The 24,242-nt window shown below is 42.1% G+C and overlaps 1 protein-coding gene across 6 annotated transcripts in view; it reads left to right on the top strand.

The window, feature by feature from the left end:
- GTF2IRD1 (GTF2I repeat domain containing 1) overlaps positions 1 to 23,873 on the top strand; it is a 161,609-nt gene extending 137,736 nt beyond the window's left edge. For all 6 annotated transcript variants that reach the window (XM_073615035.1, XM_073615036.1, XM_073615032.1 and 3 more), the window contains 7 exons: positions 391 to 574; positions 725 to 753; positions 1,686 to 1,763; positions 2,713 to 2,905; positions 7,055 to 7,095; positions 14,000 to 14,148; positions 23,636 to 23,873. In XM_073615035.1, the coding sequence (XP_073471136.1) occupies positions 391 to 574; positions 725 to 753; positions 1,686 to 1,763; positions 2,713 to 2,905; positions 7,055 to 7,095; positions 14,000 to 14,148; positions 23,636 to 23,704 (743 nt within the window). In that variant the 3' untranslated portion in view covers positions 23,705 to 23,873. The remainder of the gene's footprint in view (positions 1 to 390; positions 575 to 724; positions 754 to 1,685; positions 1,764 to 2,712; positions 2,906 to 7,054; positions 7,096 to 13,999; positions 14,149 to 23,635) is intronic.
- The last annotated feature ends 369 nt before the right edge of the window (positions 23,874 to 24,242 follow it).

Below are 24,242 nucleotides of genomic sequence, written 5' to 3'. Positions count from 1 at the left end.
AGTGCACATAGATAGAAGAAACAGATACCTTTTCATAATGGCATGTGCTATCCACCATCTAAGTTTCTTTGCTAAAACTATGCAAGTTACTGCATATAGGTTCCCATAAGAACTGTTTCTGTCTTTGGCTTTACATCACATCCTCTAGATCATATTTTAATATTAAATGATTTACACAGTTGTATATTGAATAATCCATGTTTTCCCATAATGCTGTGTTGTAACACTTGTCTAACATTTGGGAACAGCTATAGAAAATATCTGTTTTTGCTGTTTAATGGAAAATGTTTTTGTCCATTCATATTCATAGATTACTGTAAAGACATGATTGCATGTAGAAAAGTTTATACACCAGAAACATCAGTGACAGTGTGTGTGTTTTATTGGCAGGTGAAGCTCTTGGGATTAAATACCCAGTACAAGTACCCTATAAGCGCATCAAGAGCAATCCTGGCTCTGTCATAATAGAAGGCCTGCCTCCAGGAATCCCATTCCGTAAACCCTGTACCTTTGGATCACAGAATCTAGAACGGATTTTAGCTGTAGCAGATAAAATCAAATTCACAGTGGCAAGGTACATGCATTGATCTACAATTACCAGTAGTAGCTCTATGTCTGCTTACAAAAAAGATATAAACTAATCCACTACAAAATAGTTAATGTTGATGAACTCATAATAAATAAATGATAATCATTGTAACATTTTTGTTTGCTTATATTTCAGACCATTTCAGGGATTAATCCCCAGACCTGGTAAGATATTTGTTTCTGATCTATCTTATATTTGGTTATAAACATACTGTCCAGAAACTCTAGTTGGATAAGGCCCTTTTCACGCGGAGAGACCAATCGGGTCCAACTGTCAGTTTTTCAGGCGGACCCAATCCGACCATCCATTGCTCTCTATGGAGCAGTGGATGTCAATGAACTTGTGTCTGCTGACACCTGCCGACACCCAATCCAATCCTGTCCACTAAAAACAGACGGATGGCGATCCATTCCCTATAAGTCTGGTGGAGTGGATCAGACGCCAGTCAGATGGAAACAGGCAGGCGGTCCATTTCATTCCAACAAACCATAGAGGACAGCAGGTTGTGTCCCTGTCCGCTCTGCATCAGAGGAGCAAACATGGACCTGTCATCTGACTGCTCAGCGGGGATCAGTGGAAAGCTGCTGGGTGGGCAGATCCGCTTGCGGCTCCAGCAGTGTGAAAGGGGCCTTAGTGACATTGCATGTTTCTTTTCTGTTTGTAATATATGAGAATGCAAATGTGTGTATGTGACACATCGAAAGTGTCAAGTGTGTATGTGACACATCAAAAATCTCATCTTACTACATGGTGATCTGTTTTTTGTGCATTAGGCTCAATTTACAAAGCTTTACACAAAGATAAGTATATGTATTTTCAGCAATGTGTCTGTAACTTTTAAATCTCAATGGGCTCTAAAGATATCATTCACTTTTTTTGGAAGTAAGGATCTTTGTCCGTGTGTTAGCTTTATGATTTGTACCTATTATCCTACTATATTTTTCATACTATACACAGTAAATGAACATAAAAAGCCATTGGGTGCTTCCTACTCTTCCTTGAACTTCAATAAATATTTCAATGGAAATGGAAATAGATATAGAATATATGGTAATAACTGCACTTTAGTTATACATATTTATATTTTTTTTCACAGATGATGAAGATGCAAATAAATTAGGAGAAAAAGTTATCCTTCGTGAGCAAGTTAAGGAACTCTTTAATGAAAAATATGGTTAGTGTGAACCATGTACCGTAATTCATTATACAAATCGAACACCCTGTATAACTGTTTTTAAGAGAATAATTACCTTCGTGGCACCAGGTATTTCAAATTACTGTTAGATTGGTATGAACCCAATAAAAAAACCTTCTTCAAAAAATATATTTAATATATTTATTCTGCCATGATATTAGTGAAATATATTCATTTACCTTATAAACACAGCATTTCTCAAAAGAAAATTACATTACATGTTACTTAACAATGATTTGCTATAACAGTACCATCAAAGTTTCTATTTTTCAATATAAAGTATCATAGTTACACAAAAGGAATGTGGATGCATTAAAGCCAAAACCAAAAATGTAATATATTGCAGCTTACCAGATGTGGTGGCTAAATTAGTCCTCTTTTTTTGGGCTTTTCCCCCCTGCTGTTTTCCCTGGGAATCTGGCCCAGTAACGCACATCCTGTATTAGGGTTCATGCACACTGCTGCTCCTAAACTGATGTTTTGGGGGCTTTTGGTGTTTTTCCCTAAGCCCCTGAATGCACCTCAATAAATAAATAAGTAAAATAGAACAAATAAAAGCTGATCACTATAAGCACCCCTATCCTTTGCCGATCTCTATGCCAATCCTTTGGTTTCAGTGACCTAGACAAATATGCACAAGTTTGGACTTCAATGAAACTTTAGTTGTTTCTTGTTCCAGGGCAGAAGCCCAGAAAATAGAGTTCTGAGACCGTCAGTCAAAGTAAATTTTAGAAAAGTAGTCACTGATGCATGGCAGATTTTTAATGGATTCCCATAGCTGTATTCCTACACTGGGTTGTGATACTGTGTCCTTTTTTCTTCTCTTTGCATTACCAATTGTCATGGCTTTAAAAATGTTGTTAAAGTATTAGCGGTGTAGTCTTGTGTATTATTAAACCTGACAACTTATAATGTGCTTTTGGTACAGGTGAGGCTCTGGGATTGGGTCGTCCAGTACTTGTACCCTACAAATTAATCAGGGATAACCCTGACTCTATAGAGGTCACTGGACTGCCAAATGACATCCCATTCAGGAATCCAAATACGTATGACATACACCGGTTGGAAAAAATTTTAACGGCACGAGAGAATATTCATATGGTGATAATAAACCAGTTACAGTAAGTATCCTGTACAAAATAATGTATATAAACCTGATGTGTTATGCAATAAGGAAAAATGTAATGCTGTGTCTGAGACAATATTTAGTCTTCGGTCCTTTGTAGGGTGGACTAGGCTATGTTTCCACAATGTGTTGATGTTCTAACACAAACAAAATAAAAGGTACACATTAGGGGCAAACTGAGCCAATCTAATCTTAAAGACATAGACTAAGGAGCTTGTGTTCCTAAAGATTAGCAGGAGTTAAAGGTCAACTCCACCAAAAAGATATGTTTCTTAATTGTACATTACAGGACACGAGATAAATATTCTGGAACCTTGAGTTATTCTGCTGACTTCAGGAGATGGACAATGGCAAACAAGAGCCATAAGGACAGCTCAGTATAACCCCTTACACTCCTCTCTGCTCAGAGTAAGGAAAACAGTTTCCTTTTCTGTCTTGGTTATGTCTCAATACATCTACTAGCAAGATTCTTCAATAGCTGCAGAGCCACTGAAGTTTTTTTTTTTTAAGCTAATATCCAGATTGTCTTCTCCTGGGCTTTGCCCCTGGGGAATTTACCTGGACTCTGCCAAGAAGAAGATGGAGGGCCAGACTGTAATGTTGCCCTCTGGGCCCTGCTCTGTGTTAGAGGCTCACAGCGCTCACCTAGGCTCACCTAGGCAACATGCGTTGGGCTAGCAGCAGGATGCAGTACAGGCCCAGAGTCAAGGTACATTTGCCTAGTGGAACCCTGTCCCTGCTGACTTCTTTAAGGACATAATAAAGACTGTTGACTTGTCCCTTATATTCTAATTATTGGCCTGGGAGAACCACATGATGAACACCTGGGTGTGCCTTGCTCTGGTCCCATGGTGGCTGGAATGCGGAGCACTGGCTGCGTTTCACTCACTAAGAAACTTTAGGTGGTAGAAGTTGGGTTCCATTTTTGAATTTGGCACTATTTTTCCTTTGCTGAGCTCTCAGCCTGGGCACCCACACAGAATCCACACAGCCCTCTACTGGATGGCCACATTGCACATGGGAACACCATATTGTAACATGTACAAGGACCCCCACTTCACCTTTTTGGGATGTCCCTGGGCTCTGTGTTGCCTACAGTGATAAATCACGGAAGGCATAACTCTTCCTGCTCTGCAGTGCCTACCTTGAGTACCCCTAGAGGGAATTCTTCACATATTTTATTAAGGATCATGGGCGCACAGGTGGGGTCAGCAGCATTATCGCTAGAGGTCCTGATTCTCTTAGCCAAGACAATTGTTCCAAAACTATCCTCCTCGCTACCTTCCTCAGAGTTCTCCTTAAACTTTTAAGGTTTTTGGCTACATTATCTGAATTTATGGAGAAACTTGCTGCCTTCTTGAAGGCCTCACACCGCAGGAGTCTGGAATTGGGCCCCCTCATCCAACTCCTCAGAATCCATCTCTAAACTTCTTCTGGCTGAAGCTGTGTCTGCACTTATTGATAAAAGAGGATGAGGATGGTGGCTTGCCTAGTGCTAAGGACTCGGTAAGTAAGCTCAGTCAGCTTGAAATCTCTCATACTTAAAGTAGAACTATAAATAAAACTATTTTTCCATTCTCGATAGAGCAGGGGAGGGTTATAACCACTGTCAGATTTTTTTTCCACAATCTGTGTCCCACTGGGGAGATTTCCCTTCACTTCCTGTCCCATAGCCAAATAGGAAATTAAAAGAATTTCCTTGGGGCCCCCAAGGTCACCAGAACTAGTGTCCCAATTGGAAGATTTCCCCTCTATTACTTTTCTGGGGACAGCCCAAAATTTGGGATTTTCTTTTACTTTCACTTTCAATGAAAATGGTAAACAGGACAAATGGAGAGGGTGAATCTCCCTAGCGGGAACACAGACAGCAATGAAAGCTGACAGGGGTTCTAATCCCTCTCCACTCTATTCAGAAGTAGTGTGTCTGAAATCTAAAATCAGAAAAATCCTTTTAAACTGATGGTCTGGAAATTGCTCATGATGGATGCCAATCTGTCAGGCTTGAGAGGAGTTCTGGCTACCCTCTCAGTACAGGGGACTTGGTTGTCAGAGGAGGCTTGGCTCCTGATTAATATCTTCAGCTGAGGTCACTAGAACAGGATTTGATCGGACAATGCTACTGCAGTGTTCTACTTCAGACATCAAAGAGGCACCAGAATTTGCCTAGGCTCAAAGGTAGGTGGACCTAATTTTAACTTGAGTTGATCTTCAAGTTTTGTCTCTGACCACCACGCACATCCCAGGCATGGAAAATAGGGCCGGGCGTGGACCACCTAGCTTCCAGGTTTAACAACAAACTGGACAGTTTTGTTGCCAGGACCAGGGATCCTTGGGCCTTCATAGTGTAGACTCTGACTCATTGGGATCAGTTCAACATGATCCATGCCATTCCCTCTCTAAATTCCTACCCCCCTACTCTTCAGGATTGAGATGGAGGGCATTGTGGTGTTCCTCATTGCACTAAGCAGGCCCAGTATGCCTGATATAGTCAAACTCCTATCAGACTTTCCATGGGCCTATCAGATTCGGTCATCCGTACGCTCTTCAAGCATATATTAACTTCAAGCTTTTAGCGGGGCAAGGAAGTAATCTGTGGAAAAAATCCTGTCTTTTTTCTCCAGTCTGCTGTGGATCAGAAATGGGCCTTGAGTAACATCAAGGGTTCTTTTTTAGAGACTGCTGCCTCTCACTTCTTAGTAAAGGCCTTCATAGGGGGTGTTTCTCATAGTGTTCTTTCTACATTTCTCCCAGTATCCCCTTGGAATCTCACTCCAGTCCTTCAGTCAGTCCTTCTGAGACCTCTTTTTGAGTCTATTTGGGATATTTTTCTGTTTATCTTTAAGCCGGCCATAGACCATTCGATTCTCGGGCCAATTCAGCAGGAACCGGCCAAGATTCGAACCATGTATGGACAGACAACCAGCCTGTCAGACTTTACATGCCATTACTGCTTGCGCTTATTATGGCCACTAGCAATAATCACTATGTTCTCCTAGCCGGCTCCCTCCGCATACCCCCCCCCCCGCTGGATAAACGCAATGGCTCCGCAGGAGGGATTCCCCCATCCAGATTGACTGTGTTTGCAGGAAAGAAAATCGCTCCGTCTATGGCCAGCCTTACTCTCAAAGTTGCCTTTCTTGTTGCAAGAGTTGAGTGGCCTTGACCTGTAAAGAACCCTTTCTCATGTTACACAAGGACAACATTTTTTGAAACCTCTTTTCTATCCAGGGCGATTTCTTCCTTCCACCTTATTTAGGAAATTGTCTTGCCACCTATACGCCCTGTGCCTGAACATCCAAAGGAGATTTCCCTCCATTGTTTGGATATGATGCATGCTGTTCAAGTTATCTCTCAGCTACAGCCCCTTTTCAGTAGTTAAACCTTCTGTTTGTCATTCCTGAAAGCCCCTGCAGGGGGGCTAAGTGGATTTGTCTACTCATTATTCAGACTTATGACCTCAAAAGTAAGGTTTCCCCTTTTCCAATCAAAGCACAAATTAGTGCCTAATTTTTAATATCAGGTTTCAGCTTATCAGATTTGCAGGGATGCCACCAGATTTTCTGTTCACATGTTTGCTAAGTTTGGACATTCCCAGCAGATGCCAGCCCCAGTCATTGTTGATTTTCATGAGCCTGTTAGCTGTTATTTATTGTGTTGCCCACTCCTCAGCTGGACTGCTTTTGGATGTTCCAAGGTTGCAGAATACTTCTCCCGTTTCCAAAATCTACAATTAAAACAACATTTTTGACTTACCTATAAAACCATTTTCTTGGAGCACATTACAGGACACAGGCCCCTCCTTTCTGTTTCTTATGATCCACTCCTATGATGATGATGTCGTGCTCCACCAGTGAATTTTCCATAATGTATAATGAAAACTTCAAATATCCAGCTGAGTGAGAAGGTCTTTTATGTTCTAGCTTTCTAGGAGGAAATGTAGACACAAGCTACCACTTCATTTAATTTGTTTGTACCAAGTACAGTGTTGTTGTCTTCAAACTGACATATTAACCATCATCTAATTACTATGAACAATTTGCTTGTGTAGTTGCTGGAAAGTATTATGCTGTCCTTGTCCACTACATATTTCAGAAGTCTGTGAGGTCATTGCAGTTAAATCTAACCTATTCTTATTTTTTAACAGGCCATTTTCAGAACTCTGTATTGACCCAGCACCACAAATACGTGAGTGACATTTGTGCTTAATCTGTTCTGTTCATATTTATATATTTTTAATACATATTAAATTGTGTTTTTACTATATATACTTGACGCAGGTAGGCCACATCTTTTAATAGAGGGGTATAATTACTCTTATCTAGATTCAAAAAGCAAAAGGATCATGTAACCTCACATTATCTCAATCCTTTCCTTCCCCAACTGTTCCATTTGGCAATCAGAGGCAAAACAAAATACTTGGTACTTCTGGTTATTGGAGAACACAGACCACCCCCTTTCCTCATATTGTTAGGGCGCAGTGATTGGTGCTGTCACATGGGGTTGGGAAAAAAGAGTACTCAAGTCTTTCTAAACTCTGAGTTACGAATTGAAACTTACATAGGGCTTCCATTCTTAACTCCTGGTGACTTAATGGAGTGGCAAGGGAGCCAGTATAAGTTGCTGGAGAGGGAATTAGTTAAGTGAACTTGTTTATTTGCCATGTGCAGGAAAAACACAGGTTCCCTTCAAGTAGAACTTTTGTTGGGTGTCTACAGGAGCACTTGCAATATCTGTACGTATGTACAGCATTCTTGCACATTATACCAGACAAAAACTCCTGGTTTCCTGCCTCTAGTGCTGTTTCACCATTACAACCACTACCAGCTTCTTGGGCTCCTCTTGTGGATATGTATTCTATAGGGTAAACGGTAATAATGTAGCTCCCGCATGTGTGCATGGCTTTATTCTCTGAATCTTACAAATGCAGCGTTTCTCGATCTTCTTTCAACTAAGGCACCCTTTAAATGTATGCACTAAGGCACCCCACTCTAAAATGTAAACTGCTAAACTAATATTTTTACTAATCTAAGCAGCATCCACGTATGTGGGCCACCCAACATTAGAGAAAGGAGAGAGGTGTCATCCCAATAGGCACTGTATATTTCTAGAGGTGGGCCCCCATCCCAATTTCTTGCCAAACACAAGCACCCCCTATCGGAGTGCAATTCCTCTAACGGGACTTTTTAGCAGGGTCACCTCTGATAAAGTAGAAAATAGTAGAAAATTAGGTTTCTGTATAAAAGTATTGTAGTTTATTGGTTTAACATTTAAAAATCATTACACATGACCTAACCGTATGTACAATAAAATGGATGCATATAATGGGAAGAAACAATTGTATAGGAAAAATGACCAATTGCAAAGATACAGGTAAATAAAGACCCAATGATCATAGAAACCCAACGTTTCGAGGTATGCAAAAGGGTTGACCTCTTCTTCAGGGGTAACGATAATTGGTCAGAGTGGGTGTTTCATCTAAAAAGTTAACAAAAAAGCAGAGCAAACATAAGTGAATGAATCTCTCAGATATTAACAACAGGAGGCAGTAGAGAGCATTTAGTTTGCATTACAAAGTTCAGTTCACATTTAAACAGTTGTTACATCATTGGTAAATTCTAGGCATATACAAGCAGAAAATTCATACTGACCCCTTGAAAATCATGTAAAAACTTTCCCAAGGACATTTCCAGCATCCAGTGCGACTCAAACAAATTGCCGTCCGTCACGGCCACACAGGGATCACAGAACCAAGGTTCAAGAAGACAGAGAAAGGACCAAGTAGACCACAGGAGTGAAAGCCAGGGTGGGCTGAGGTTGCTTCACAAAGGATATCCCCCATAAAGAGGAACAGACACAGTCCTCCCCTTTTCCCCCTATGAGGGCTTGAAGAACAGCCTGCTTGATGGAGTATGGAAGGTGGGGGGTAATAGCCCGCTGCAATAAAAATACTTCAATGAGAATCTCAGAGAAGAGCCTAGTATAAGTACAATGTTATTCTCCAAAATAGAGGTAATATTGGGGTAAGCAGATAAAAATCACCCAGAATTGTACGTATAATGTATGTCAAACACATACCTAAGAAAATGGAGGTGAGTGGAATCAGGTCACAGATCCCAATATTGAGCCCCAAGGAGATGTTTAAATAAACCTCAGATTAAAGTGGGCCAAGGTCCAAGAGGGTATGCAGGTTCCCTGGTTAGGTATAAGCCCACATAGGTCTGCAGATTATAAAACACATCAGGGAAATGTTGTGAGTGAATAGATAATCAATCGCCTGTATGGTTTGCAAAAATCCCAGCCATAAATAATCCTCAGGTTTACCTGTTCGTCTTAGCTTCCTCCAAGCACGTCTGTGTGGTATAGGAAACAGCTGATAAGTGCAGCGCCAGAAGGGTTTAAGTGTGAGTTAGCTGTAGTGGGTGTTGGTGTCCAATCAGTAACCTGATTGGCTAAACCAAAGGTAGGGGGCGGTCTAAAGCAGGGAGGCCAAGACGTGTCTGTAAAGGACATCCCCCGGGCGGAGCGACGTACAACGTCATCTCCACGATGCACTCCCTGGAGTGAAACCATCCACAGCAGGGCAGAGATGGGCGTGTGCGGAGGCGCAGCGCTCGGCGGGGGGCGGAGCCAGCGCGACGTGGAGAATTCCCCCATACGTCTAAGATCCCGCAGCGCAGAGCTGGCGTGCCCGTTGTCATGGGAACCCATGACACAGACTGCCAGAGAGAGGGGGGGGCCGGGCGTGCTCAGAAGAGAGCGTGTCTCGGTCTCCCCCGGGTGCGCTGAGTGAGCTGACACACAGCCCAAACCTGGGAGGATTGAAGAGGGAAAGAGTGAGAGTGATTGGTTGAAAAGTGAAAAGGGGGAGGGAAGAAAGACAGCCAGGTAGAAAATGCAGGCATGAAAGAAGAAATAAGGAAAGAGAGAAAGAGGTGACAGTGAGTGAAAAGAAAAAAGGTGGAGCTAAGAGGGAAGAAAGGGAGAAATACTGATAGCATGCAGGAGAAGAGAGAGAGGGGGGGGGGGAGGGGGGGGAGGGAGGGGGGGGGAGAATCTGTGTAGAGGAGAAAGAGAGAAAGGGAGGAAGAAAAGAAAAAAAGAGAGGAAAAGGAGGGGGAAAAAGGAGGGAATGAAAGTGCATGCAGTGAAATTACCAACACTTGGTGAGTTATCTGTGTAGTCGAGAGGGACGGTCCCACCGAATTGGAAAAAAGGTCCTGAAATCATAAAACAAGCTTATTACGTCATATATTTTAAACAATGTGTTGCATCAGGAGTCAAGCAGGAATACACATATTTCAAACTAGAGATACAGTCCTAGTGGTTCTTGTGTCCTATCAGTTCTAAGGACTATCCCAGAGACCTGGGGCATACTAACAGTCCCGTATAAATGCACGATTACTATATTATGGATAAGAGGTACAAAAAGGTCCGAGTAGGACAAAGGACTGCATCAGTTTGATTAAGGGGTTGATTCTATTATAAAGATTCCCATTCGGATCCTCCTGAGGAGAATCCCTCCAGGAAGGGTCTGAAGGAGGTGGTTGCGTTAAGGCCAGGTGGCATAGTCGCATTCAAGCGAAAAATCCACCTTTGTTCGGCCTGCATTAATGTTTTGTTAGTGTCACCCCCTCTTATACCAGGATGTATTCTGTCCAGGATCAGGAAGGAAATCTTCGGAGTGATTCCTTCATGTAGATCTCTCACATGTCTCCCCAAAGGGAGCTTGGGTTGCAGGCCTGCATGGATAGAATGTGTCGATAGGCACGTCGCCAGAAGGGCTGAATAGTTTTGCCCACATAAAAACAAAAGCAGTTACATAGAAGTAGGTAAACTACATTAGCTGTTTGGCAGTTCGCATAGTGTTTAGGGCGGTAGCGTTCGCCATTTGGGAGTGTTATATTGCGCGTGGTGTTCATAAACCGGCAGTAGTTACACCCACCACAGGTAAATGTACCTGGGTATTTACACGGATCCTGGTGTCCAGAATCATGGTATTCACTGGACACTAGGTAGTCCTTGAGAGATCTAGCTCTTTTGAATGTGAAGACCGGGTGTTTACTCACATAAGGACCTATAGTGGGGTCCATTGAGAGAAGATGCCAGTACTTGTTGGCGATTTTTTTGAAAGTTTCATGTTGGTTGCAGTATTTTGTTATAATCGAGATTGGATTTTTTTTTATGTTTTTAGAAGATGGATTGTAAAGCAGTTCTTTCCTAGGTTTCAATACTGCCTGATTATAGGCCTTTTTAAGGCAGGATTTGGAGTAACCCCGAAGTAATAATCTCTCTCTCAGGAGATCAGCCTCTCTCCTGAAGATTGTGTCGTCTGTGCAGTTTCTCCGTGTCCTCAAATACTGACTGAAAGGGATGGATGCAATTAGGGGTGTTGGATGAAAACTGCTGGCATGTAATATAGTATTGCCCACTGTTGGCTTCCTGTATAAACTACTGCTAATACGCCCCCTGTCATCTTTGTAGATAGTTACATCCAAGAAGGTTATGGAAGAGTTGTCAAAAGTCATTGTAAAGCTCAAGTTGAAATTATTTTTGTTTAGACATTCTAGGAAGGGTTTGAGTTGATCCTGTGGGCCGTCCCAGACAAGAAGGACATCATCGATGAATCTGAGCCATAGGCTCAGATTCATCATGAAAGGGGCCAGATCATCGGACTGGTTGATCATGCGCTCCCACTCCCCCAGGTACAGGTTGGCATATGATGGGGCACAAGAAGTCCCCATCGCTACCCCCTGCACCTGGAGGAAGTGGGAGCCATTGAAGGTGAAGTGGTTATGCTGTAGGATATAGTCCAATGAGTCCAACAGAAAATTGCCCATTTTGGGATTGAATCTATTATCTTGTAAGATGACCTGTCGAATACAGCTTAGACCCTTGGTGTGGGGAATTGAGCTGTAAAGGGCCTCCACGTCGATTACCACCAAGGTCGACGTGGGGGGATGGCCATTCCGTCCAGGATCTGAAGTAAGTGGGGGGTATCACGAAGGTAACTGGGAAGGTTGGTCACAAAGGGGCGAAGATGCCCATCGATGAAGGAACTGAGGTTCTCTGTTATTGAACCGTTCCCCGACACTATGGGTCTGCCTGTAGGTCTTTTAACACATTTATGCAGTTTCGGTAGGGCGTAAAAGGTTGGGATCTTGGGTTGTTTGATTCTAATAAATTCCCATTCTGATTTGCTAATCACCTGTTGTTCAAAGGCTAGATCTACTAGGGAGTAAAATTCCTGATTGAATTTGATAATCTTATTGGCTGCGATCTTACAATACCATTTTTTATTTTCAAGGATTTTCATGCACATCTCCACATATTGTGTATTATCCATGATTACAATATTGCCCCCCTTATCGGAGGGCTTTATTGTTATGTGTGGATGATCATGTAGTTTTTTGAGGGCAGCTCTTTCATCATTTGATAGATTGTCGCCTTCCTTGGTGTTAGTTCTAATCTTGCAGATTTCCTTTCCTACCAATTTAACAAACGCTAGGACGTTGGAATTGGTATTCAAGGAGGGAAATTTATCGGATTTCTTCTTAAACTTTGGTATAGGGGGAGGTTCCATATGGTCAAAACGACCTAGCAGGTGTTCTAGATCGATCTGGTCGATCAAGTCAGGAGATTCCTTCTCCTCCAGTAGGCTGACCAAAGTGTTTAGGGCCTTCAATTCCTGTGACTCAAAGTTGGGTTGAGCCGGGATTGACTTAGAGTACATCTGTTTGAGGATCAGTTTGCGTGCAAACAATTGGAGGTCTTTTATGGCTTCAAATTTGTTGATGTTATGGTTGGGGCAAAAGCTCAGTCCCCGTGAGAGGACTTGTAGTTCAGCATGAGAAAGTTCATATGTGGATAAATTTACCACATTTAAGACATTTAAATCTTGATCAGATATCTTCAAGGCCCTATCATCTCCATTCCCATGTCATAGTGGGCCGGTATTGTTAATATTTTTACTAATCTAAGCAGCATCCACGTATGTGGGCCACCCAACATTAGAGGGAATTTATTCCTCTTCTTTCACAAACTGGTACTGACTAGTATTCTAGCTTTTCTCTCCTCCCTCAGTTTTACTCCCTCTCTGCTAATGTGACCCCAGTGCTGACAGAGAGGAGAAGGGGAGAGGCAAACAAGGATGCTGTGCCGGTGATGGATGTCCAGTGGCTGGCCTGCACAGTGCCAAAGGTTTTAATGCTGCACAATAAAAACCTGCAGCTGTGTGTAACAAAAAGCTAGGCTTGATCCATTTGCTGGCTTGTGGACAATTTTTGGGCAATTTGTGTATATTTTTATGCATTTGCCAAGGCACCCCTGAAGAACCCAGAAGGCAGCCTGTTTGAAAAAGGCTGATCTAGAGTGTAGGCTGAGCATGCACCACTGGCAGTGTACGCAAACAAAAAAAAAACATTTCTGGAAAATTGTGGTGGAAATTTTTTGTCAAAGTCTTGAAGACTCTACCAAAAAAAACTCTACTTGCTAGCATTTATTTTTAATTTTTTTGTTTTGCTTTAGGATGATTTTCTACTAGTGTACATTCTCTCATCATATGTAAAACACAATAGCATAAATTTTCAAAACTCTCCTGTGCTAGCAAATTAGTTTTTCCATCCTTGCTATTAGTGATCTCTTCTATGAGGCTCCTAATTTATTTAAATATAACCACCCAGCTAATCCAGCACAGGGTGAACAATGGACTGTTGCTTGATACCTGTCTGCATGGAAACAGTTTGTAAGCTCTGCAGATTTAATTTTCTTTAAAGGTTACACGCTCCACTAATACAACGTAATACGTTATTACTTGATATCTGATCACAAGTATTGCTATCTTTCATTACAGTTAATATAAAGATATGGGAGTCAAGAGATCATCATGTGGATCTGCATACCTATTATTAGGAAAGCAGTTCATTGTGCTCCCAATGCTTTGCCCTGTACCCTTTTCAGCTATTGCTAGTTTGTATTCTTGGTGTAAAAAGTAAATATTATGAGGGAGAAGGTAGTGAATGAATATTTTGGTTTACCCAGACTTTAAGCATTCATCTTTTATAGGTGTGCTTACTTATATTTCCCCATGCAGAAAAAGACAGCACTGCTCCAAAGCGCAAAAGGAAAAGAATCTCTGAAGGAAATTCTGTGTCATCAACTACATCCAACTCTTCATCATCGTCCTCCTCTTCTTCCTCTAATGTAGATCCTATCTCTTCAACACATCCTATGTCACTAGTGGTAAGTGGTGTTACTGCTTCCTTTATGCAAGGTTGCTATGCCCTCAGACATATCCTTGTGCCAGCAGTCTCCAGCCTGTCTCTCAGAAGACACATGAAGTTTTTAGTCACCTTTACTATTGCTTGCAATGTCTGAAATAATGTTTTGGAAGTGTCCGAGCACCTTTGGTTCACACATTTGATTGAATAATAAATTATATAATTAATAGATGACATTAACTACTTGCCCACTGCCGCATGTACATATACGTCGACACAATGGCACGGACAGGCAAATGGGCGTACAGGTATGTCCCTTTAAATTTGCCGCCGTGTGGTCACGTGCGCACCGCCAGCAGCGCGCGAGCGACCCTGCCGCGGGCTCCGTGAGTGTGATCGCAGGTCCCGCGGACTTGATGTCCGTGGGGATACCCGCGATCGTCTCACGGAGAGGAAGAACGGGGAAATCCTGATGTAAACAAGCATTTCCCCTTTCTGCCTAGTGACACTGACACTGATCACAGCTCCCTGTAATTGGAAACGGTGATCAGTGTCATGTCACAAATATCCCATCCCCCCCACAGTTATAACAAAACCCTAGGACACACTTATCCCCTGCAGCGCCCCCTCCTGGTTAACCCCTTCACTGCCAGTCACATTTACACAGTAGTGCATTTTTAATCGCACTGATCGCTGTATAAATGTGAATGGTCCGACAATAGCGCCAAAAGTGTCCGATCTGTCCACCATAATGTCGCAGTCATGATAAAAATCGCTGATCGCCGCCATTGCTAGTAAAAAAAAAAAAAATTAATAAAAATGCCATAAAACTATCCCCTATTTTGTAGACGCTATAACTATTGCGATTTTTTTACCAAAAATATGTAGAAGAATACGTATCGGCCTAAACTGAGGAAAAAAAATGTTTTTTTATATATTTTTGGGGGATATTTATTATAGCAAAAAGTAAAAAACATTGCTTTTTTTCAAAACTGTCACTCTTTTTTTGTTTATAGCGCAAAAAATAAAAACCGCAGAGGTGATAAAATACCACCAAAAGAAAGCTCTATTTGTGGGAAAAAAAGGACGTCAATTCTGTTTGGGAGCCACGTCGCATGACCGCACAATTGTCAGTGAAAGCGACGCAGTGCCATATCGCAAAAAGTGCTCTGTTCTTAGGCCAGCCAAATGGTCCGGGGCTTAAGTGGTTAAAGCCTGGTACATGCAATACATTTTTTTCTCATTCAACCTAGCGATTAGTACAGCAATCTCCCCCGCTGTGCTGTTGTGTTCTGACAGGGGGACTATCCCCCCACCCTGTCAGAACACATGTTAGCATTGGCTGCCAGTGCTGATTGATTTTCCAACATGCCTGTTCAACAGTAGCGGCTGATTTCAGCCGATATTCAGCTTGCGTGTACCCAGCTTAAGGCAAACTTATCTAACTTATTTTACTGAAATCAACAGTTGTACTGACATATGGTATCTGGTACTCCTTGAGAGACTGCTCTTCACTCTCTGTTCTGCTGACAATGGTTTCACCAGACAGGAAGTGGAAACTCTGCAACAGGCAGACAGACAGCAATAAAAAGCCGGCACGGTTTCTAGCCTTCTCCTATGCAACTAAAAAAAATTGTCTTTGTTGCCATTGTAGATTTACCCTCACTTCCCGAATAGTGAAACTGTTGACAGCAGAACAGGAAGTGAGCGGAAATAGAGCCTTGAATAGCAGTACAACCTGACTCTATTGAAACCCAAAAAAGTATGCAACTCCTGAAAATCCCAGGGTCTCCCCAAATCACTAATAATTATTGAAACAGAAAATGTAATTATTGAAACAGAAAAACAGAAAGAGTTATGCCGCGTACACACAAGCGGACTTTTCGACCGGACTGGTTCGACGGTCTATCCGACGGACTTTCGGTGGACTTCCGACGGACTTTCCTAACGAACAGACTTGCCTACACACGATCACACCAAAGTCCAGCGGATTCGTACATGATGATGTACGACCGGACTAAAATAAAGAAGTTGATAGCCAGTAGCCAATAGCTGTCCTAGCGTCAGTTTTAGTCTGTCGGACTAGCATACAGACGAGTGGATTTTTCGACCGGACTCGAGTCCATCGGAGAGATTTGAAACATGATTTATTTCTAGGTCCGTCGGACTTTCGGGAAACAAAAGTCCGCTGGAGCCCACACACGATCGAATTGTCCGACGGAGTCCGGTCCGCCGGACCAAGTCTGCCGGAAAGTCCGCTCAAGTGTACGCGGCATAAATCATTATCTGAAATTTGTGTGCTGCTATAATAAGTGCCATTATCACTTCTAGTTTTTAGGCAAAACCCCGATATATCACTGCAGACTACCATTTGCAATTCAGTTTTATCTCTAACACAAATATCTTAATTGTATAGTACAGAACAAAAACAAAGTATTCATAGACCCTTTGTTATAGACTCATACATCTAGGTGATTGGACACTGGCAAACTTTTAAGGACATGCCCACTGAGCACATCCCATACAACTCTACCCTACTGTGTGAATCCTCAGGTTTTTTGCTAGTGTCCTAAGGTGATGGACCTCTACTCCTTCACAGAGAGATCACTCTTAGCTTAACTAGTTTAATATTTTCCTTTATTTTATTTGTAAATTCTTCAAATAACTCCTCGCTGTTTTCAAATGCCACAGATGGAGGCAGTACATCCAGATCTGTCCAACCTTGGTAATACCTTGGAAGCTGTACCTGGACCCCACGCTGTGGAGACAGCCTGTAATGCTGCTTTTTTTGCGCTCGATTATACACTTGGCTCGGCACGCAACACATTCAGTCAGCCACGGAGTGCTATACAGGGCCAGGGCTGTGGTCTACCCTTGCAAAACCTAGTGCCTGAAGACCCTTTTGGGGGCATGCCCACCATAACAAGCAAAGCCTCGACTTTATACACAGTCAAGCATGGTCACTCTTTATCTTTGACCATTACTTTAAAAGACTGGGGTCATGTTGTATTTACTTTGGTGTAAACTTTTCAAAATTGGCACTAAAAGCTCAGGGGTGACATTACACCACAGGTCACACACTTTACCGACGCTTCCACCTAGAGCCCTGAAAAGGTACTAAGGTGCTTCCTCCTGCCCTTTTGTCACAAGGATTCGTTACCAGACAGTCTACACCTAGGTTGTTGTGTTCTTTTTCTGGACTTGTTTCCCCTATATTCAGCATTCTACTCTGTGAGTACCCCACAGGGGAATACCCTCACATAACAAAACCATAACAAAACTACACCCGTACATTCGCCTTCCAAAGGCCAACTCAACCTCACAGTGATGATGCACCCCTTATACTAGAGCAGGACCCAACTTTCACATTCAATACATTTTTATTGAGCTTTCAAAAAGAATACAGACAGTCACATACAGTATATTCTTAACAATAATGTAACATAGAAATTAATAAAACATCGAATCAGGATCTCATACTGTTCCTCTGGAGCAGGACCCAAATGTAATACCTTTTTCTTTACCTTTTTTATCAGATTCTATATCTATTTCAGTCACACACCAAGCAACCTACCTTGCAAAAGCAAATTTCCTTGCATCTTTGTCACAAATCTTTAGACAAATATAGAGAGAAGATTTTTCTTCCCCAGACTGCTGTATAAGTGAAGAGTGAGCTTCGCGCAGCATTTTTGCCAATGCAAAAAAAGCTCACTGCTGCTATCTGCAAAAGCCTTGGTATTGTTCAGATTGATTCTCCTCTGTCTTGCCATGCCCCTGTGGGTACAAAGAGACCTGATATTTTTTTCAATACATTCCCTGTTCATGAGCAAATAGAATATATTATGATTGGATCACTCCAGAATGGTTTTTCACTCCTCTCAAAATCTTTGCCGAACTTTATCCAGTGGAAACAGAGTTCACTAAAAATGTGGTCTATTTCTGTAGTTAATACTGCTGTCTTAACCACTTACCGACCAGCTGCCATCATTATACGTCGGCAGGTGGGCTCTCCTGCACAAACCACCGTAGGTGTACATCGGTCCTTGCACAGGAGATAGCGGGAGCGTGCCCGCAGGTCTGGCGGACTCGATGTCCACTTTTGGTCTCACACACACTTATTATTATTCAGCACACATTTAAATTGTTTGTACATGATTTGTATATTTGGTTTCGGATATATTTTTTACATATTTTGTCATTTATACATTAACAAAGAAACTGGGCACAGTACTATAGTGGAATTCACCACTATAAAATAATCTTCCATCATATTTAAAAAATAAAAAATTATTAAAAAAATTTTTTTTAATTGTTTTCAAGAAGAGCAGCGCCGTATCTACCCCTGTTTTCCTGACACATCTGTTACAGTTTGCCTCTCTCTGGGTCACAGATGTCCTAGACCTGAGGGTTCAATAGGTGGTTTCACAGGGGTACAAAATGGAGTTTAGAACTCTACCCATCACCTTTTGCTTCCCTCAAATCAACCAAAATCTGCCCAAAGACAGTCAGATTTGCACAATCCTCTAAATGATCGCTTGTCCCAGGAAGTAGCCATGTCAGTACCTCCACAAGACAAGTTCAATGGTTTTTACTCAAACCTGTTCACAGTACCAAGGCCCAGTGGGGGCATTCTTCCTTTTCAGGACTTAAAATCTCTCAACAAATACCTTCACATTCCATTTGTCCTTCTCATCTGTGCTTTCTGCACAGTGAAAGACAGTCACTTCCAGTTTGTCACACTGCCTTTTGGCCTATCCTCCTCTCCAAGAGTATTCACAAAGGTCATAGCAGCTCTTCTTGCCCTTCTAGAAACTCAGGGCACCCAGGTCACAGGTTGCAGGTTATTTTGTTTTTTTTTCCTGGAAGGACTCGTCTCCATCCCAGCTATTTGATAATGTCCACATGACAATCCAGATGCTCTAGTCCCTTGGTTGGGTGAACAATTTTTAAAAAATCTGCTACCCAGCCTTCTTTGTGTCAGGAATACTTGAGTTTGACCCTGGACATATCCCAAGCAAAGGTCTTCCTTCCAGAAAAGAAAGTACTCTCTCCCAAAGCCCAAGCTTATAAATGAAGATCAAAGAGACATCCTACAGAGATTCTACATGAGAGTTCTAAGCCTCTTGGTAGCCCCCTTTGAAGCTGTACTATTCGCTCAGCTCAATTTGCGACCTCTCCAATAAAACATTTTGTTAAATCAGAACAAGCATACTCCTTCTCTCAACCTTCCTATGCTATCTAGGCAAGCAAGGAATACCCAAACTTGGTGTATCTCCAGCCCAGCCTTGACAATGGGGAAATCCTTCCTTCCATATCATTTGAAAGTGATAGCAACAGATGACAGTCTTTCAAGCTGGGGATGAGTGTTCCAGTCCCTCACAATACAGAAAATATGGTCACCCACAGAAACCAAGCTCCCCATCAACATCTTGGCGCTCAGATCAATAAAGTTGGCTCTGCAACACTGGACCCCCGTCTGTAAGTACACCCAATGATTGTGCAGTCAATGTCACTGCCGTAGCCTACATCATCCACCAAAGGGGCACCAGGAGTCTTGTAGCCCTAAACGAAGCAAGCTAGATTATTTCATGGATGAAAACTTACTGTCCAACCATCTCTGTCGTCCACATCTCAGGAGTGCTCAACTGGAAAGCAGACTGTATTAGCTGCCACTGCCTGGATCGGGGAATTGGACACTTTACCCTGAAATATTCAACCTGATATGTCAGAAATGAGGGACCCTGAAGGTAGACATCCTGGCCTCCAGATCTAACCACAAACGACCTCAGCTTGTGGCCTGGACCAGTGATGCGGTCCAGGAGATGACCCCTGGCTTCTTCCCAACAGGCCAGACCTGGTGTCTCATTGCTCCCGTTCCATCCTGCTTCTCAGTCTCTGGCTTTAATGGGATAGCTTTTAAAGCCCAGTTCTTAGGAGACCTGAGGAGTTTCTGAGTCTGTCTTTCCCACCTTGCTAAAAACAAGAAAATACACTTCCAGAAAAATCTACCATCAATCCGAAATCCTTCTTTGGTGTAAATACAGGAACCTCTGTTGCAATTTAGCCTTCCTACAATCAAGTCTTCACCAGAACTTGGACTTAAGCACACTGAAAGGACTGGTCTAGGCCTTGGTCATTCTTTTTCGAAAACCGCTGGCTTCCCCTTTTCTTCTCAAAACCTTCATTCAACCTGTATTTCTCATTCGGTCCCCATTTCATCACCTTGTGCTCCCTTGGGATTTCAACTTGGTTCTCTCTGCCCTACAGAAATCACCCTTTAAACCCATCAGGTATATTCCCGTAGATGACCTCTCCTACAAAATGTCCTTTTTGGTAGCTGTCACATCTGTCAGCTATGTCTCTGTGTTAGCAACTCTCTCATGTGGAGATCCATTCCTCATTCTTCATAATGACAAGGTAGTCTTCTGTCCAAGACCATCTTTTTTTCCAAAGGAGGTATCATGCTTCCACCTCAATGAAGACATCCTTATGCCTTGCTCCTAGCATCCAAAGGAAATATCTTTTTATTGTCTAAATATAGTTGGGGGCATTAGAGTCATGAGGTATGTTGATTCTCTATTTGTCCTCTTCTCAGGGCCTCGCAAAGGACATTCTGCTAAAAAGTCTACCATCGCTCAGTGGGTAAGAACACTGATCACATACTGTAGCTTACACTCTCAAGGACAAATCTCCTCCTGTGCTCATTCCACCAGATCAGTGGGAGTTACTGGGGCTTTCCTTCAACAGGTCACTGTAGCCCTGCTTTGTAAGGCTGCCACCTGCTCCTATATTCATACCTTTTCAAACTTTTACTATGTTGATGTCCAGTCCTCTGCAGATGCAGCTTTTGGCCCCAAGGTTCTTGCAGCAGCACACTGAAGTCTGGTTTGTTGACCCTTGTTATTGTTGGGCCTTTTGACACCTTTCTGTTTACCTAGTTGTTGCCCACCTTTCTCATTAATTGCTTGGGGATGTCCCAGGGTCTATGAATACTTTGTGTCCTCTACTGTACAATTAAGTTAAGAGAAATTTTGACTTAACTGTAAATTCCATGTCTTGGGGTACAGTCACAGGCCACCCTCTCTTCCATGAAATAATTTGGGGATGAGACCCCAATAAGGATGTTACAATAAGGACCAGGGAGCTCACATCATGGGATCTTTATTACAAAATTCGACCATCACCTCCAATGCAATTGTGATTAAAAAGACAACGTTGTCTAAAATGACGTAGCTGTGCTCACACATCACACAGGCATGCATGAGGTCTTGAGACCCCGTACAAGCTAAAAATTACAAAACCAGTTAGTATTCACTGCCAAGGAGGGAGTATATTATTGTGAAGAGTAAATTGTCTATATGTGACAAATATGTAAACATTAGATCTCCCCAATGTGCACAGGTAGCACTAAGTCCTAGTAGGGGTTCTAAACAATTGGCTGGTTGTCCAAGAGTATAAGTATATACTATAATGAAAAAAGGTGTGTATTTGCGCTGCTTAAAACAGATTGCCTAATTATATGACCAACCTCTGGTATTGAGTTAACATAATCATAGGTGCTTAAACATATTATAAAAAATCTCTCATATCAAAATCATATTTGTATGACATCAACCCCTTATACACTTAATGACATAAAAAAAATCCAAAAAATTAAAAACAGCAATAATGTGAAAGTAGCACTCCCTCATAAGCTATGTGCTACAATTCAAACATGTGTCAGTGTTTAGGGCCCTTCATGCTTACAAACTATGTGCTTCACTGAAAAAGCTTCCAAATAGTCCATAGTTTATATCCAAGAGTATAAAGAAAAAAAAATGTGCAAGTGTTGAGGGCTCCTCACCCTTATAAACTATAGACTCCACCACCACACAGGTGCTCCACCACCAGCAAAAATGCTCGCTCACCTTGCAAGTGGATCTGTAAATTAATGTAGGTCAAACAGGCTTTTAGGACAACAATCCTTCTATAGGTATGATGATCATCTGGTCTCATTCACAAAGTATATATGGCTCCTAGATGCATGTGCCGACCTCAGCTGGCTGTATCTCCATACGCTCCACAGTACATATAGAAAAAAAACGTCCGCAGCTCAGTTTCAGGGTCTTGGCAATCTTCTTATAGCCGAGGCCATCTTTATGTAGGGCAACAATTTTTTTTTTTTTCAGATCCTCAGAGAGTTCTTTGCCATGAGGTGCCATGTTGAACTTCCAGTGACCAGTATGGGAGAGTGAGAGCGATAACACTAAATTTAACACACCTGCCCCCCATTCACACCTGAGAACTTGTAACACTAACGAGTCACATGACACCGGCGAGGCAAAATGGCTATTTGGGCCCAGTTTGGACATTTTTCCTTAGGGATGTACTCACATTTTTGTTGCTAGCGGTTTAGACATTAATGGCAGTGCGTTGAGTTATTTTGAGGGGACAGCAAATTTACACTGTTATACAAGCTGTACACTCACTACTTTACATTGTAGCAAAGTGTCATTTCTTCAGTGTTTTCACATGAAAAGATAGAATAAAATATTTACAAAAATGTGAGGGGTGTACTCACTTTTGTGAGATAATGTAGCTTATAAGGGAGTGCTACTTTTACTTTATTGCTGTTTTTCATATTTTGGAATTTTTTTATGTCATTAAGTGTATAAGGGGTTGATGTCATATGAATATGATTTTGATATGAGAGATTTTTTATAATATGTTTAAGCACCTATGATTATGTTCACTTAATACCAGAGGTTGGTCATATAATTAGGCAATCTTTTTTAAGCAGCGCAAATACACACGTTTTTTCAATCAGCACTTACCATTATGGGAAACCAATTTGTATTAGCAGCAGCTTAGAGGTCAATTTAAATAAGGTCACTGTATTTTATATATCACTTTGGCAGCGAGCAGCACCATTTTTCTTTATTTTGCACATATATACTATAATGCTTTCCCTGCAGGGACGGACAGATCGAACACATAAGTTTCTGTTAATCATTCCTATGCGGAAAGTATAGTAAAGTCAGTGGAGCAAATAGACCTTTGTAGATAACAGCACTGTATAGTGATTTAAGGTTCCTCGCATGCCGTTTTGGGACTGACTCATAACTCTCTTCCATCCCTGGTTCCTCTGTATTGCTTACAAAACTGAGGACTCACGGAGTGGGGTAGAGGAGGTGCCCAGTGGGCATGTCTCACAAAGCATACCAGTGTCCAATCACCTGGAGGTACAAGCCTCTATAACCAGGCTCTATGAATACTTTGCCAGTCTCCTGCACTGTACTCCAAGATATAGAGATTACAGGTAATTCAAAATTTTTGTTGTAATATTATCTGTCTGAAAATAATGTCATTGCTTTATAGCCTTGCAGCACTATTTACAGGTCTCTATGAATCACATAAGTAGCCAGTCCTTGGGGGCAGTTATGCTACTGTGTATTCAGAAGAAATCAGTGAAAAGTCACAAACAAATTCTCACCTTATAACATGAATTTTGTTCTTTTTTTTTGTTGCAGCAGTGGCCTATGTACATGATGGACTATGGGAGTGTGAATATGCAGATTCCTGGGCAAATTAACTACTAATCTTCCCAAATGGGAGTTCATCTGAAATGTGTAATTATTGTATAAAAGATGTATATTATGATATGTAACAATACTGTTCATTTTTTTTTTCCAATAATTTTTACAGTACGTTTCTGGCACCCAAGATGGCCTTTTTGGAATAAAATGTGTTGCCTTGTTCTGACTCGCATTCTTGGTTTTATTTTTATGTATGTGTTTGTAAGACACTGCATTAAAGTGGTTGTAAAGGTTCGGTTTAGAAAAAAATTGTCATACTTACCTCTGCTGTGCAGTTGGTTTTGCACAGAGTGGCCCCGATCCTCCTCTTCTGGGATCCCTCAGCGGCACTCCTGGCTCCTCCTCTTCTCGAGTGTCCCGCCAGAGAAGCGCTCTCTGATGGGACACACGTGCGGGCACGCTCCCGTGTCCTGCTGCTGTGTCCATAGAGGCAGGACTCAGCTCCGCCCCCCCAGCGTCCGCGTCATTGGATTTCATTGACAGCAGCGGGAGCCAATGGCTGCGCAGCTATCTATCCAATCGGGACACAAGACACCGGTCG

This window comes from Aquarana catesbeiana, linkage group LG02 (genome assembly GCF_042186555.1).
Source record: "Aquarana catesbeiana isolate 2022-GZ linkage group LG02, ASM4218655v1, whole genome shotgun sequence".
In the NCBI taxonomy this organism is placed as follows: Eukaryota; Metazoa; Chordata; class Amphibia; order Anura; family Ranidae; genus Aquarana; species Aquarana catesbeiana.
This window is presented reverse-complemented; position numbering and strand designations above follow the sequence as displayed.